The sequence below is a fragment of the Macrotis lagotis genome, chromosome 2, assembly GCF_037893015.1.
Source record: "Macrotis lagotis isolate mMagLag1 chromosome 2, bilby.v1.9.chrom.fasta, whole genome shotgun sequence".
NCBI lineage: Eukaryota > Metazoa > Chordata > Mammalia > Peramelemorphia > Peramelidae > Macrotis > Macrotis lagotis.
The window spans coordinates 69,987,322-70,004,918 of NC_133659.1; the positions used below are offsets into that span (position 1 = coordinate 69,987,322).

The window sequence follows — 17,597 nt, forward strand, 5'->3', positions numbered from 1 at the left end:
TGGAAGGGTTTGTACAGTCTTAAGGAACGGACATGGCCAGACAGGTCTCCTCCATTTACAACCTCCAGACTTGGTGGAATGGGTTATGACCAATACTGACCACAGGAAGATGCAGAAAGAGGCAAAATATTTATTGACTGTTTCCTCAGGAATTGATGGAACTCCTCATCACATTCACAAACACAGGCTGTCTCTCTTCTCAGCCTGCTCCCATTAAGTAGGTCAGTTTCTTCTGGTTAGGGACAGATTCTCAGGGACCGTTGAAGAAAAATGAACACCACCATGGCTTTATATGAGAGACCGTTCCGTTCTCTTGGAGAATTCTATACTCCAGGGGCAATGAAAGATGAGTATTTTCAGGTTCACAGAGTCACAATACAAACTTTTATTTTAAGTTTTTTTTAAACCCTTAATTAGCAGTCTTGACAATTAATTAACTACTGGACAAAACAATACTCCCACTATTACTAAGTTGAACTTAAAATATGATGTTACTTTCTTTTAAATACTACTTACTTTTCATTAACTGACTGTTTAAAGGATCAAACATGTACCACTACATTTTAAATGTAATTCTTTGGAAGCCACAAATTTAAGGGTTAATTAAAGGACCTTCACAATTCTTCCTCTTTTCAATACTTCATATACCTGTTCAATGGAGTGAATAAGCATTTAATTGATGCCCACTATATATTGGAACTCTTCTAATTATTTCTATGGAATTTTTCTGATCTAATGCATTTAAACTTTCTTTGGTAGTCAAAGAAGGAAGGAAACAAACATTGGTTAAATATTTATAATGCATCAGACTTTATGCTAAGCTCTTTATAAATATTATTTTGTTTAATCCTCACAACAACCATATGAAGTAGATGTTAGCATAATCTGCATTTTGTAGTTGAAGAAATTTAGAAACTGAGGCACAGAGAGCTTAAATAACTTGGCTGGTGTCCCAGAACTAATAAGAGTCTGAGGCTGGATTGAGGTCAGGTCTTTATGATTCCAGGACCAACTCTATCCACTGTGCCACTGAATTGCCACTGGTATTAATCTTTATTTTCCTTTAATAGTGTGAGTTTTCAGACTTCCTTTGCCTTAAGTTCTCTCTATTGTTCTAAGTAAGGAAGCTATGTTTATTTTACAAAGATGATATTCAGTACTTTTGTACTGTTGGATATATGTTTTTCCTTGGAGAAATTCACACTGTTTGCATAATTATTTAATTATATGTAATAAATAATTTAACTCTATATAATAAAAATTAGGAAATGACAAAATTAAGCCAGTTACTTGAATAATTTCAGACACAATAATAGCATTTACATCTCTATCTTATAGTTGAGAAACTGAGGGACAGAGAGCTGAAATGGCTTACCCAGTTAGTAATGGATCATGCCAGGGTTGATCAAGATATCTGAACTCCAAGTCTATTGCTCTGTTTGATAAAACACATGATTTCATGTACAATACTTGAACTTTGGCCTCAAAAGGCTGTCAATGATTTGAATAATAGCATATAAAAATACTGAAAAAGGTTTAAATAATCACAAAAGCAATGAAACAATTGATTAAGGACAATTAGGGACAAACTAAGTGTGAAGAAAAGTGTTTTGCATTCATTGAAAGGGAGGTTATTATTATTCAGAGATTATTCATATAAGATACCATGGATGAAATGCAATGGGTTCTGGGTCTTGAAAAATGAATATGTGACTAGGTAAAAAGGAAAAATGATATTTTAGATTGATAATCAACAGAGGAAGACATGAAGGAAATGCGATGAACAAATGTATTTCAGGGTAGTATGACTCAAGATTTTAAAACTGGAATTGACCTATGAAATCTAGCAAAATGGGACAGGAAGGAGAACAACATTGCTCCAAGTAACATGGATAATTTGGTGGCAAAAATCTAAACTAGAAGCCAGATTTCCTAATGCCAAAGCCAGGGCTCTTTCCAACATGCATAGACATGTATATTTCTGAATATATTGCACACTAATGACTATGTTATATACTCATATATCAATGTTTATATAATACACATATATGCATATATACACATACACAAGTGGTATTTAAGAGAAGGCAAGATCATATTTTAATTTTAACTTAGTAATAGTGGGAGCATTGTTATTTTGTCCAAAAATTAATTAATTAATTAGCAAGACTGCTTATTAATTAAAGTTTTAAAAATAGTTGAAAAATATTTTTAATATAATAATTCTCTCATAGAATTTCAAAACTTGAAAGGGCTATAGAGAAATGGCCATACCAGAATTAATCTCTACAACATCTACTAAAATGTACCACCATGAAAAGTCTTGTGCTCACTCCTATGCTAAGCACCATGGATCCACAAAAAAGAAAGAAATTCCTTCTCTCAAAGAGTTTATATTCTAAAGAGGCTGGCTTAGGTAACACATAAAAGGGAAATGAAAAGAGTTGGTGGGGGATAGGGTTGGGGGTGGGGGAGAGAAAGTTTGGTGATGAAATCTAGGGAATAAAGAATAGATGTCTTAGGCTCTTACTACAAAAAAGAGGTTCTGAGAAGAATTCCTTAATGGGAGAAAGAGAGGGTAGCTGATTCTACTTTTGGAAAGTTGCTAATGTGAGGAAGATCCTTTTGATCAATCCTAAAGTTGCCAGTATCTTCTTATTGCTCCAAGATTTACTTGGGGAACAGAACAATAAATCAATGATCAATAACATTTATCAAATATTTATTGTATGCCAGGTATAGTCATTTTACTTTTAGCAGAATATAAGCTCTAGTATGTGTGTGTGTGTGTATTATATATCATATATATGGATTATTTTGAGAGAATTTCATAAGTTTTTATGGAATGGCAATATTTTAAAAAGGAAGAAAATGAAGATATGTGTGATATTACTAAATGATCTTAGAAACAATAAAGAGAAATAAAACTTGATTTAAAATATCAATTAAAGCAGATCTTCACAAGAACATTTTAGAATGAAACTAAGAGAGCAAAAAATAGAGAAAAAAAACACCTACAAAAAGTTTTTAGAACAAACTCCCCCACCCCCATAAATGACAGTAAAGCCAATATGTCTGAATTCTAACCAATTAGTTCCAGACATGCTATATGATGGAAGAAAGTAAAGGAAAAAAATCAAATTTTATGACAATTCCAAAAAAGCAATAGAAACTATCATAGTTAACCCTATGACTATTTTCCTATCTCTAAAATTTTTTTCATAAGAATTTGAGGTATAACTGTGTGGTGGAATACAGACTGTATTGCCATACATAATGTTTTGCATAATTTTACTGAATATTTTTTCTTCTTATTCTTTATTAAAAGAGATGAATTTCTAGAGGTTGAGGAAGGGGATGGATAAGTGCTCCATCTTTTAAATTAAAAAATATTCAGAGGTTCATTTTTTATATTTAAACATTGTTTTCAATGATATAGTATGACTGCAAATCAGGAAAATACACAATTTCTGAACACTTTATAGTTGGTAGGACAATTAAAAGACAATTTCAAGGCATATGATGTATATGAGTATAATTTTAGACATTACCAGCAATGAATTTTACAGGAGAAATTCATTAAGGGATGTCATTAGAAAGACATATGACTTGGCAAAGAGATGGGATGACTATATAGCAAGATATATCTGATGGACAGTTTGCATGCTCCTTTGGCCATGTTAATATCAATAGATCTAGAGGAAGACTCAGCACATTTCAGGATCCCTCTTTGCAGTATTTATGAGAGGACACATGAGAAAATATGAATGGTTTATTATCTGAACCATTGGAATATCCATGTATTTCAATAAGATCATAGATTCATGGTGGTAATGATGAAAATTGTATCATACCTCTAACGTCTTCTCCCCATTCCCCTAGAATTTCATGCTACTGAGAAATATTTTCAAGATGCTATTTGATTGCAGCACAGAATAATAGTATCTCTGAGCTAGAACTACAAAAGATATTCAGTCTAACCTTTATCCAAATAAATAGACTATAACCAATGGATAATCACTCACCCATTGCTTTCCAAGGAAAATTATTTCATTTTTATATGAAATACAAACTTATATTTCCCACATCAAACTTATATTTGCTTCTTTCCAGCTCCCATACTTTGCCTTTTGGGCCAAGAAGAATAGTTCTAGTCCCTCTTCCACACATAGAACAGTCTTTCATATACTTAATGACATATTTCTCTTCCTCTTCAAGTCTTCTCTCAATTAAGTATCCCCAGTTCCTTCAGTTAATTCTCAAGTAGCATGATTTTGAGGTCTTTCACCATCCATGGTTCATTCCCTCTGAATGTTAGTCAGTTTTCTAAAAATATCTGAAGAAGTTTTAAAATGTTTGAGTGGAATGCATTCTTTGAGTGTTCACATCTGATATCTTTTAGATAACTGTTTTCTTTATTGAAATTGTTTTTTCTTCATATTTTTCAAGACATCATTCTTTTTTTTTTAAGTTTTTGCAAGGCAAATGGGGTTAAGTGGCTTGCCCAAGGCCACACAGCTAGGTAATTATTAAGTGTTTGAGGATTTGAACCCAGGTACTCCTGACTCCAAGGCCAGTGCTTTATCCACTATGCTACCTAGACGCCCCGACATTATTCTTAAGACAGCATTCCTTTTGACCTATTTTCTCTGTAGAATTATAGGTGATGGGAGTCATAATTTCTTTTAATTTTTAAAAATCTATTCTCAAAAATTAATTTAATTTAAAAAATGTACAAGGTTTATTTCCACCTTTTCAATATCCCTCACATAAACAAAAATAAAAATCTTGTAAATAGCTCTATCTACAGTTGATAATTATTTGTAGATTCTAAATTTGAAAATTCACCTACTCATTAAAATTTATTCCTAACCTCAAAATCAATACTCATGGTGTTTCCTAAATATGTATGGAGTGGTGAAGAATTTTAGTCACCTGATATGCATGTTTCCAATGAGATAAAACAAGGAAGTGCTCGGTCTTCTTGTTTTACTTCTCAAACTAAAAATAAGTATCCTTTTCACAATATAATGTCACTTTCTTCTCATTTTTGTACTTTTTGCTGTTGATTTCACCTTGTAAAATAATCCCTAAGTATAGTGTTCCTAAATGAAAGAAGGCAATGATGTACTTTACATAGAAAATAGGTGTTGGGTAACCTTCATCTAGGCATGAATTATAGTGTTGTGTCCGTGAATTCAGTGTTAATGAATCATATGAACAGATATGATGCATTCAGAAAAAGGAAGAGAGAAATTTTCTGACCAGAAACTTAACAACTTTACTCTATGTTTTCCTCTTGGGGAAATGGTTCAGCACGTGTGTGTGTGTGTGTGTGTGTGTGTGTGTGTGTGTGTACACCTCTCTCCATTCATCCATCTATTTATCTATCTTTTGTCAAGCAAAGTAAATGTCCTCATTGGCTATGTCCAAAAATATATGTCTTATTCCTTATCTTGGGACCCTAAACACTGTCAAGGGATGGCTAGCATTCTTTGGTCCTGTGGAATTGTGTTTTGTCATTGTATTGATTGGAGTTATCTAGTCTTTCAACAGGGATTAATTTTTCTCCTGATACAATTTGTTTTTCTTGGTATCAGTTGATTCATAAAGAGTTTTGAATTTTCTCTGAAATCTTCCACAGAATCAACTTTTAAAAACATTTTTTTGGGGGGGTGGCTAGGTTGCATAGTGGATAGAGCACCGACCCTGGAGTCAGGAGTACCTGAGTTCAAATCCAACCTCAGACACTTAATAATTACCTAGCTGTCTGGCCTTGGGCAAGCCACTTAACCCCATTGCCTTGCAAAAACCTAAAAAAAAATTTTTTTTGTTCATTACTGTTGCAAGCTTTTGAGTACCACATTTTTCTACCACCCTCCCTTTCACCCTCTCCCCATGGCAGTAAATAATATGATAGTGGTTGTACATGTACAATTGTGTTTAACATATTTCCGCGTTAGTCTTGTTGTGAATGAGGAATTAGAAATAAGGGGAGAAAATCCATTACAAAGAAATAAAAAAGAAAAGAAATTTCAAAGAGTGAATATTTTAAAGAGTGCTCTGTTTTTAGATCCCATCGTATTTTTTTTTCTAGATGTGGATGGCATTTTCCATAATAGTAGTTCCAGTATTGATCATTGAAGTGTCAAGAGGAGCTCAGTCCATCATAGTGTTGTTGTTAATGTATACAATGTTCTCCTGGTTCTGCTCTCTTAACTCAGCATTAGTTCATACTGATCTTTTCAGGCTTTTTCAAAGTCCAACCACTCATGATTTCTTACAGAACAATTAGTACCCCATCACAGTCATATACCATAATTTGTTCAGTTATTTCCCAAATGCTGGACATCCCATCAATTTTCAATTCTTTAGCACATTAAAAAGTGTTGGTCTAAATTTTTTTTGTACATGTGAATCTTTTTAATGATCTCTTTGGGATATAGACCTTAATAGTTGTTGGATCAAAGAGTACGATTAATTTTATTGCCCTTTGAGCATAGTTCCAAATTGTTCTCCAGAATGGATCAGTTCACAATTCCACCATTAGTACATTAGTGTCTCAGTTTTCCCACATGCTTTTCAACATTGATCATTTCCCCTTTTTGTCATTATTAACCAACTGATAGGTATTGTTTTAATTTGCATCTTTCTAAATAATAATTTGAAGTGATTTTTTTCACATGACTATAGTCAGTTTTAATTCCTCATCTGAAACCTGCCTGCCCATATCCTTTGACCATTCATGAATGGGGGAATGATATGTATTCGTATAAATTTAACTCCATTCTATATGTATTTCAAAAAAAAAGTCCTTTATCAGAACACTAGTTGTGAAAATTATTTCCTAGTTATCTGCATTCCTCCTAATATTGGTTGCACTGATTTTATTTGTGCAAAACTTTTAAAATTTAATGTAGTCAAAATTATCCATTTTGCAATTTATAATGTTCTCTGACTCTTCTTTGGCCATAACCTTCTGCTTCTTCTATAGGTCTGAAAGACCTATTCCTTGTTCTCCTAATTGGCTTATGGTATCAGTCTTTATTTCTAAATTTTGTACCCTTTTCTATCTTACTTGGTTTTAGGGGAAACTCTTAAATGAAAAATTTAGAATGTATATCTCCAAGTCTGGTTTTCCTCTCTGTTATCAAAAATTCCTCTCATTTCTGTCCTAGCACTGCTATAAGTACTTTGCTAATTGGAGCCAGAATGTAAGAAAGAAATAAGAAATAAGAAAGAAAATGGTCATTTAGTAAATAGGGGGTGGGGACTCCAGCAGATATCCAAAAATAGAAACGCATCTATTACTATGATATAATGCATGCATTCCAGTCTTGAGTCCTGGTCCTCAATCTCCTTTTCTATTTTTTCTCAGTTCATCTGTGGTATATACCAATGATACTACTGTTTCTATTTTTGCCTACTTTGATCTTCATCAAAACGCTCTTCATCTTGCTTCCTCACTCTGGTTTTTGAACTCTCTTTGAGTGTATCTTCTCATTCTTTGCTCCCTTTACCTTCCTTTTAAATACTTCCTTTTGAATAAGATAGACCTATCGAGAGCCATATCCCTAATAATAATAATAATAGTAATAATAATAATAATAATTCTATCATCATAATAAAACCTAGCATTTATATATTTTAAGTTTGCGACTGCTTTACAAACATCTCATGGGATCTCCAAAACCAAGGGAGGTAGGTGATTTTATTATTCTTATTTTACTCATAAGGAAACTAGGAGAGACAGAGGTTATGGTAATTGTTGAGGATCAATATGTAATAAGTGTTTTTTGGATTTGAATTCAGGTCCTGATTTGTCATCTAGCTTTCTATTCACAGATAAGCTTTCTACCTATCTATCATTTTTTTTTTAGGTTTATGCAAGGAAAATGGGCTTTAGTTGCTTGCCCAAGGCCACACAGCTAGGTAATTATTAAGTGTCTGAGGTCAGATTTGAATTCAGGTACTCCTGACTCCAGGTCCAGTGCTCTACCCACTGTGCCACCTAGCCAACCCCTACCTATCATTTTCTATTATATCAAGTCTCACTAATATTTTTGATGAAACTTTTCTCTCCTTACACTAGTACTTCATATATTTTTGCATAGACAACTGAGGCTCTGTCTTTTAATGGAGAGCTAGAGCTTAGTAGTAAATACAATGCTGTGCTTGAACTCAGGGAGGGTCACATTTGGGTCTACTGATGTGACCCAGTCTTTCTGAACCTCAACTTCCTTATCAGTAAAATGGGAATATTAGAAACCTCAAAAAGTCACAAGGTTTTTGTGAGGTTAAAATTAGATGAAAGTAAAATGCTTTGCAAATTTTTTTTAAGAGTTATACAAATATGGGGCGGCTAGGTGGTGCAGTGGCTAGAGCACCGGCCCTGGAGTCAGGAGTACCTGGGTTCAAATCCAGTATCAGACACTTAATAATGACCTAGCTGTGTGGCCTTGGGCAAGCCACTTAACTCCATTTGCCTTGGAAAAAAACCTAAAAAAAGAGTTATACAAATATTAGCTAATAGCTCATTTTTAGATAGTAGTTACTTTGTATCAAGCACTCAACTAAGTGCTTTGTAATTATTATCTTATTTGATCCTCACATCCCCACTTTAGAAATAAGAGGACGGAGGAAAATAGAGATTAAGTGACTTGCCCATTAAGCATTGGAGGTTGAATTTGAGCTCAGGTTTTCCTAACTGTTCTATTCACTGCTCCATCTGGCTGCCCTTAAAAAAATCTTCTAGGACAGGATGTTTATTAATCCATCCTATTGTTGGTTTTATTTTTAAAGTGTTATCTTCTATTAATCATTAGGTAGCCTTATTGCTATTCTTTTCCCTGTAGTATATCTACTTGCTATGGCAATTTCCTTGCTCATTATATTTATGGAATATTCTCCTTTCTTTGTTTTTTTCTTTTGCAAAATGTTAAAAAAAATTTTGGAGTTAGATTTGCTAGAATCAAAGCAAATACATTCTGTTCTAGTCACATTTTGATATTTTAAGCATATTTTAAGCATAAATTTGAACCCTATCCTTAGGCACTATCTTTTAATTTTAATTTAGTTTTAGTTAAAATATTTTTATTGGTATCTTCTGTTTTGATATCACCTTCAATCATCTCTCATCTCCTCTACACAAGTCATCTTTTGTAATAAAGAATAAGAGAGAAAGCTTAAAACAAAAAGTAGTTCAGAAAACTAACCAGCACACTGATTGAGTCTGATCATATATGTATGCCATATTTCACATTCCTAGTTTCCCACCAAAGAAGGTACATTTTTTAAAAAATCTCTTCTTTGGGGCCAACCATGGCAATTATAATTACATAGTGTTCATTTATTTCTTGAATTGATTTCATTTTCTTAACCCGCTACTCACTTTCTTGCTGATTCATGTGGCTGGTCTTTTAATAAATCATCAGAATTAGGTAATAGTTGTCAAGTTTGAGATGATTCAGGAGGTTCTCCATAATGTCTCCCATACATACTCCTGGAAGAAAGCATACTTTCTGATTTTTCATGTCAGACTGACTTATGAACATTTTAGTAACCCTTAGCCAGGAACTATGGACCACCAGGACTCAGCACTTCCTCCTGTGGCTAGGACTAGATGTTCTCTCTCTCCTTCCTGGCAGCACATGGGGATCCTCAGCATCAATTCATGAATACAGGAAGCTCTGTGCTTCACGGGAAGAGACTGAATCCTATTACAGTCTTCTGTTGGTTCAATGATCCTTCATCAAGGAAGCTATTGATGGTTTTTCAATGGGGAATGACATAGCAAGGATGGTATTTGATGACAGTTAATCTATCAGAGAAGAAAGGCTGGTATTAGGGAGGAGAGGAGGCAGAGTTACCTAGTTATTGGATGATGAGGACTAAAAGAGCCTAATTCATAGTTGTTCTGATTTGTTTTTGTCTTTCTATTTTCTTTGTTTGGATGTTCCATTCCCACTCTCCAGGAAATCTAAGAAAAGTGACCTAATTAAGCCTTGAAAACTAGTTTCATAAATTCTGAACAACTAATTCCTAGCCAATGACAGGGATCCAAAATAAGGATGAAATTAGTCTAGGAAATTTGGTCTGGCCTTTCTCATTTATAGGCATCCATGAGCAGAAGAGAGCTGATCTCAGAGTCAAGAAGAGTCAAAGTCAAAGCCATGCTTCTAATACCAAATGGTTGCATGTCCCTGATCAAATCACTCAGTCTTTGGTGCATATGACAACTCTTTAGGACTATAAGCTACAGGGAAGGTATTAATTGGTATTGATAGATTGGTTCCTGGGAGTTGCCATTACTATGGAAATCAGAGATCTAATCCTATCCTTATTTTATTCCTATCTTACTCACATACCAAAAAGTTAGTGGATTGAATTCTAGACTTGGCATTAGGAGAAGTGGGGGTTGAATCCTGCCTCAGACATTTATATCTATGTAAGCCTGCTAAGTCATTAATACTTTCTAAGTCTCAGTTTTTTCTTCTTCTAAATGGAAATTATAATAGTACTTATTCCCACAGGATATCTATGAGGTTCAAATGAGATTAATGGAGTTGATGATGATTTCCTTCTGATCTTGGATCTACAGGCACACTGTTGTCATCACTGGATGGGGGATAAGAATAATCTACCCTTGGGATGTAACAAAAGTTCTATGTGGAATATGATTTTGAGGATAGTATGGATTTTCACTGATTGGTTTTCTTTACTTCATGGCTAACTTTTATATTAGGAAGAAAGTTATCTAATGAGGGTAAGTTTGGACAGCTTTAGCAGAAGAGGACAGTAGAGTGAATGATACAGTGGTAATATTCATGCCAAAGACCAGTTAGTGTGAATTACCACTCACTGATGAAGTACTGATATTTCCATCTAAGTATGTTGTTCTCCTTTTCCTCCCTGACTGATACTATAGAGTAGCACCAACTACTCATTCTCCATATAAATTTTTCTATTGGCCATTTTCCCCCCCTCATATAGTAAAGATCAAATCTCATAGGTTTAGACCTAGAAATGACTTTAGGAATCAAGTCTAAACTCTTTGTTTTTTAGATGAAGCAAAGAAAACCTAGAGAAGTTCAGTGACTTATCTAAGATAGTAAGTGTCAGAGATGGGATCTGAACCTAGGTCATTGTACTTAGTCAGTACTCTTTTCACTGTTGAATCTCAAATCAAGTTCCTTTTTAGGGACTTGGGAAGGGGGATAGTGGTGGTCAAAACAGGTAGACAAAGTTGAGTTGAGTTGTCCAGTGTGCTGGTATCAAAGAAAGGGGTATTTGGTATTATTTATTTTTTTTAACCAGGACAAATTTGCCTATACTGAATTTACATGGGCTTTCTCTTCCCTTCTGCTTTTCTTTCTTTCTTTGTCCTTTGTTTTTCTCCCTCCTCTTCCTTTCTTCTTGCCTAGGTGTGTTTGACAACTGCTCCCATGTTGTCAGTGACAAGGGCTGGGCCTTGGGTATCCGCTCGGTGGAACATCATGGGAGGAAGGATGCTCGTTTCTTCTTTTCTCTGCGCACAGACCGTGTGAGGAAGGCCACAATTGTGACTGGGCATAGCCGCTACTTATCAGGTACATGGACACATTTAGTGGCCACTTATGATGGGCACCGTATAGCTCTGTATGTGGATGGAGCTCAAGTTGCAAGTAGCCTGGGCCAGTCTGGTCCCTTGCACAGTCCATTTATGGCATCTTGCCGTTCTTTAATTGTGGGTGGGGACAGCTCAGAGGACAGGCATCAGTTTCGTGGGCATATGGGTATCCTGACTCTCTGGAACACAGCACTTCAACAGAGCCAGCTCCAGCAGAACTTCCTGCAGCCAAGTGGGTATGGGGATTTGGATTCCTTGGCACTCAGTGCTAACTTTGTTCCAATAGACCAGCAATGGGTAACCTTTAAGGATGGAGAATTCCCAAGACTTGAGATGCTCCAGGATCCAGATCCTGAGCCTGAGATTCTGTACCCTCTCATGCCTCCACCCTGTGGGCAAACTGCCTGTGACAATGTGGAGGTGATCTCCCAGTACAATTGGCACTGGCCACTGAGGAGTGAGAAGGTAATCCGTTACCAAGTGGTGAATGTGTGTGATGATGATGGACTGCACCCTACTGTCAGCAACGAACAAATCACACGTCAACATCAGGCACTGACTGCAGCCTTTAGCCGGTACAACATCAGCTGGCAACTGAGCGTCCATGAAGTACGCAACTCCACCTTGCGGTATCGGGCTGTCCTGGTGAACTGCGAACCCAGCAAGATTGGCAATGACCACTGCGACACTGAGTGTGAGCACCCCCTGACTGGCTATGATGGGGGTGACTGCCGCCTTCAGGGACGCTGCTATTCATGGAATCGAAGGGATGGTGTATGCCACATGGAGTGCAACAACATGTTAGATGACTTTGATGATGGTGACTGCTGTGACCCAGCTGTGACTGATGTACAGAAGACCTGCTTTGACCCTGACTCACCCAAGAGGTAAGGAAGAGGGCTTTGGGTACTTTCTGACTCAAGATTGAATTCCTAACATTTTCTTTTTCAGAGTTCTGGGACTCTAAAAAATATGCATACTTACCAAAAAAACCCCCTCCAAATCTCATGCCCCATAATGTAAATTGTTTGCTATTTAATAGTATACATTGAAGTGAGTCAATTAACACAAATTGTATGTTAGAACAATCTCTCAATATTGCTTGCTAATTAGATAATTATGGGCTATGATGCCACAGTCATATAACAGTAGAAAGAATGTTGATTTTGTTGGAGGAAATGAGGAGTTATTTGAACTCTACATCCTTTAAGGTTCATTAATATTTATATGACTTTAGACAATTCATCTTCCATCTCTAGGAGTTAATTTCTTCATCTGTCAATGAGAGGAATAATTTCTAAAGTCTCTTATTGCTCATGAATAACTAACTAATGCAGTAGATAATATTTATAAGACCTATTTCAAATCTGGACTCAGACCCTTGTTAGCTATGTGACATAAACCAGTTACCTAACCTTTTTCTACCACAGTCTATCCATATCTTGAAAGGAGGATAATACCTTCCAGGATTGTTATGATACAATGAAATAATATTTGTAAAGTGCTTTGTAAACCTCAAAGATCTATATAAATGCAACCTTTCATTATTATCTCTATTCTTAGGAATGGGTGGAAGGGAGTGAGGTTATATGGATTCTGTGACAGGAAGCCTCTTCTAGAATCAATAATAGCATCATGAATTAAGTTTATAAAGTACTTGAGGGTTCCAAAATAAGAAAGAAAATCCAAAGAGAATCTTTCTTGCATAGATATTGCTTGTACTATGACTGTATTTATTGTTATCACAGCAAAGATTTCCATTTGTTATGTGAGTGAGCCTCATTTTAGACTCACTGTATAATCACCACTAGAGAGAGAGATTTCCAACCTACTCATCATTTCTCTATCTTCTTATCTACTCATTGCCATTCCCACTCTTCTCAACATAAAAAAATTGCTCATTCAAGAAACCAATCTATCAAGCAGAAGTTTTTTCCTAGATCATTTAGGTGAAACTGATCAATTCTGCTATATTATCACCAATATGGCGGCCCAATGGTGAATTTAGAGTCAGAGATCTTAGTTTTAATCCTGATACTATAAATGACTGTCCCTGAAACATTGAGCACCCAGCTTATCCTCTCTTAAGACTATCAGGAGATTGCATTTCATGGTCTCTTCTAGCTCTAGCTCTAAATCTAAATTCAGTGAGCACCTTCATAACCACTGAGATTCAGAGATTGCTTTAAGATTTGCCAAGGGCTTTTCCATATGTGACTCCATTTGAATCTCCCAATAAAATGCTGAGGTAAGTACCATAATTGGTATTAGTAACCCCATTTTACAATGGGAAACTGAAGATGAGAACATTTAAGTGCTTTGCCTAGGGTAACAAAACTAATAAATATCAGACATCATCAGTCTTTGTGACTTTATTTCCAAAACTTTGTCTCTACAATATTTCCTTGATCTCTTAAATCTTCATTTGCCACTTCCTTCACTTGTGATGTAGATAAACAGATAAACAGATAATAGATTGAAAGATGATGCTTCAGAAACATTACCTTATGGCACTGGGTAGGTCACTTAACCCTGTTTACCTAAGTTTCCTCATCTGTAAAGTGAGCTGAAGGAAATGAGAAATGAAGTATTGCCAAGAAATTCCCAAATGGAATTATAAAGAGTTAAATACAACTGACCAATAACATAAAAGCATGATATGAGGATGATGGGAAGCAACTGAAGGATTCATTTTGGGAACGATCAGACAAAAGCTTGCTCATCTATTTAGACCCCTTGTCACAGAAAACAGTCTCTTTCTTATTTTTAGCACTTAAAATGTCAGACTTTCATTCTTAGAGGACCTGTGTTATCTTTACTTATTGCTTTCCCTCCATCTCCCCTTTCAAGTAAAGGAAGATTGAGAAGCAGATTATTTTATTAGTAATTGCTATGAGCTTAGAAAGTTACTCTTCCTATATTTCTAATTTAGAAAGATAAACTTCCTTCCCTGCTTCTCCCTCCTTTGAGGAACTTCAACCTATCCCCACAGTGAAGATGAAGGGAGAGAAATATTAATGGTACAGGGCAGGCAAACTTTTCTTGCTCTTTCATAGTTTTATTTCTGGTCCAGAGTCTTGTTTGACTCTTCTAAAGTTTCCCCCACTCTTCTTCTCTGTGTAGATCTATCTTTATTATGAAGACTGGATCTTAATTGGAGAAACCTATATAAAACTGTTATTGGGGGGGCATCTAGGTGGCACAGTGGATAGAGTACCGGCCCTGGAATCAGGAGTACCTGAGTTCAAATCTGGCCTCAGACACTTAATAATTACCTAGCTGTGTGGCCTTGGGCAAGCCACTTGACCCCATTGCCTTGCAAAGAATCTAAAAAAAAAAACCCTGTTACTGGAATTTAGGCTACTGGATCCAAATCTCAGTGAAGGTACAAAACAGAAACGGAGGATAGGCTAAGGTACTGGATTATGACTCAAATTAGGGGTTCTTAACATGGAGTTACTGGATCTTAAAGGGGATCTATGAATAGATTTCATGGGGTCTAAGATTTATTTTGCAAAATTTTTGGATATCTCATAACATGACATGAAAATGTTAAACATGATCATACATACAACCTATATCAGATTGTTTGCTTCTATATGGGGGATGGGGAAGAAAGGAGGTTAATAGAATAAAGTGAAACTCAAAAATTTGCGAAAGGATACATATTGAAAATTACTTTAGGAAAAAATAAAATATTTGAATAACTATTTCAATATAATTAGTTTCCTTTGAAATTCTATAACTTTTATTTTATGCTCTTAAAAATATTATGACGTGTCCATAGGTTTTACCAGTTTTACAAAGGGATCAGTGAAAAAAACCAAACACTCAAACAACTAGGTCAAGAATTTTTTAACTAGAAAGACTGTCTATACTTTAAAGTCATAGGAATCTAGTATTTTGGAGCACCAAGTGATTCATAACTTGTGAGGTAAGTGAACATAGTGTGTTATTCAACCACTTAATTATCTTACTGTTTAAAAGCTTTCCATTTACCCATGATTCCAATTACAAGACAAACTTTAAATTGACCAACTAAGATTTTTAAAAGATGTGGATGAAAGTTTGGAAGCAGGGACAGATAAATGAATGTAAAAGACTGGCATAGTCTATTAACAATAGTCTTGGAGACAAAGTTTGGCCATGGTGATAAAAAGGGTTATTAAGTTATACTGAGTTTTCCCTAGGAGTAAGAATAAGGAATGGAGCTATAGTTTAAAGGAGGATAGGATAATCCATTGTTGGAGAGAAAACAGTTCAGTTTAACTCTAAATTTGCTTTTATTTTCTCTGCCAGTAATGAGTGGCAGCATGAGTTATAGAGAGCACCAAATGTAGATTAAGAAAATTATGACGTCAGATTCTATCTTTGATGGTGGATTAGCTTCATGACCATAAAGAAACTCTCCTTAGGCAACCTTCTAAGTATTTACTGTTTTCTGTTATCTGAATCCCAAAACTCAATGGTATGGAATTCCCTCCTCATTTTTGCAATCTATGTTGGTGGAAGGAATTTCAACATACCTACAAAATCAAAGACCCTTAATGTATTGACATTTTTATCTACAAAGGAGAATGGTCATTGGATTGGAATAATAAGATAAACACATTAATAGGTAGCTGACAACTTAAGAAAGTTAGGGCTGTAATAAGAGATCTCTTAGCTGTCTTTGATGATTTCTGAATACCAGGAACAAATAAAATTCATCCTGAGATACTGAAAGAATTCACTGAACCACTACTGTCTGAAAAATCATTAGGAGTGAGAGAGGCATTATGGAATTGGAAAATGACATAAATAATTCCATCTTTTAGAAACTGGAAGAAAATGGAATCTGCAAACTAAAGGCTAGTAGTAGCTTCCTGCACAAGAATCTTGGAGGGAGTTTAGAATGTATTATTAAAGAGATGGTGAGAGGCAGTTTGGTAGAGTGCATGTGTGCTAGATTTGTATTTCCAACAGATTTTAAATTCTGGCTTTGCCACTTATTACTGATATTTCTTTTGGGAAATTTCATATTTTTTCTGGGTATTAGTTTCCTCATTTGTTAGATGAATTTGTTAGACTAAATAGCTCAAGTCTCCCCAGCTCTAAATCTGTGATCTTCTGAACACCCCCCCCCTCAAAAAAAAAGATGGTTACAAAGAGCTAGCCTTTCTTCAGTAAGGAAAAGTGTCAGACTTCTGCAACCTAATTTCCTTTTTTGGTAGGGTCATAAACCATCTAGAGTTCAGCAAAGTTCTCAGTGCCTGTTCATCCAATTCTTTTTGGAAAGATGAGAGACACTGACTAGATAATAGTTACCTGTATTCTGAATGGGTTATGTTTGATCTATAGAGTAGTAATTAATGGTCTGATCTCAGTTTGAAGTGTCTCAGGGATGCATTCTTGTGGTGTTGAATATTTTTGTCAGTGACTTGGATAAAGATATAGGTGGCACAGTTCTCAAATGAGAAAACAGAGAGGAATAGCTGACAATAGTATCAGTTGGGATTCCCAAATAGGCAGGTAAATGTGAAAACTGATAGAGGGATGGACTTTAGAGTCAGGAAGACTTGAGTTTTAACAGCCTCAGACATTTATAATTTGTGTGATCTTGGACAAATCACTTGATTTCTGTGTGCTGTTGTTTCTTTATCTGAAAAAATGAAGATAATAATGCGCTTACCTATCTGGGTTATCATTAGGATAAGGTGAAATATTTGCAAAATACTTTGCAAATTTTGAAGTGCTACATAATTGTCAGTTATTATAATTTAGGTCTATGAAGGATAAATAGACTGAATCTAAGAAGAAGAAATTTAAAGGGGATAAATTCTTAATGATAGATAGACACACTTGATGGCACATTGGTAAATTTACCTGTCCTGTATATTGATTTTTAAGATATAGCTCTTTTAAGAGCTCATTTATTTATTTATAAATTAATTTATCTCAAAGAATAAAGACACTTGGTTTCAAAAGGTCAATATTACAAGTGAAAGAT

The 17,597-nt window shown here is 35.2% G+C and overlaps 1 protein-coding gene across 3 annotated transcripts in view; it reads left to right on the top strand.

Moving 5' to 3' along the window:
- Positions 1–17,597, top strand: part of PAPPA2 (pappalysin 2) — a 372,249-nt gene that overhangs the window by 40,319 nt on the left and 314,333 nt on the right. For 2 of the 3 annotated variants that reach the window (XM_074222103.1, XM_074222105.1), the window contains exon 2: positions 11,424–12,495. In XM_074222103.1, coding sequence (XP_074078204.1) covers positions 11,424–12,495 — 1,072 coding nt within the window. The remainder of the gene's footprint in view (positions 1–11,423; positions 12,496–17,597) is intronic. The other variant, XM_074222104.1, reaches the window with a different exon arrangement.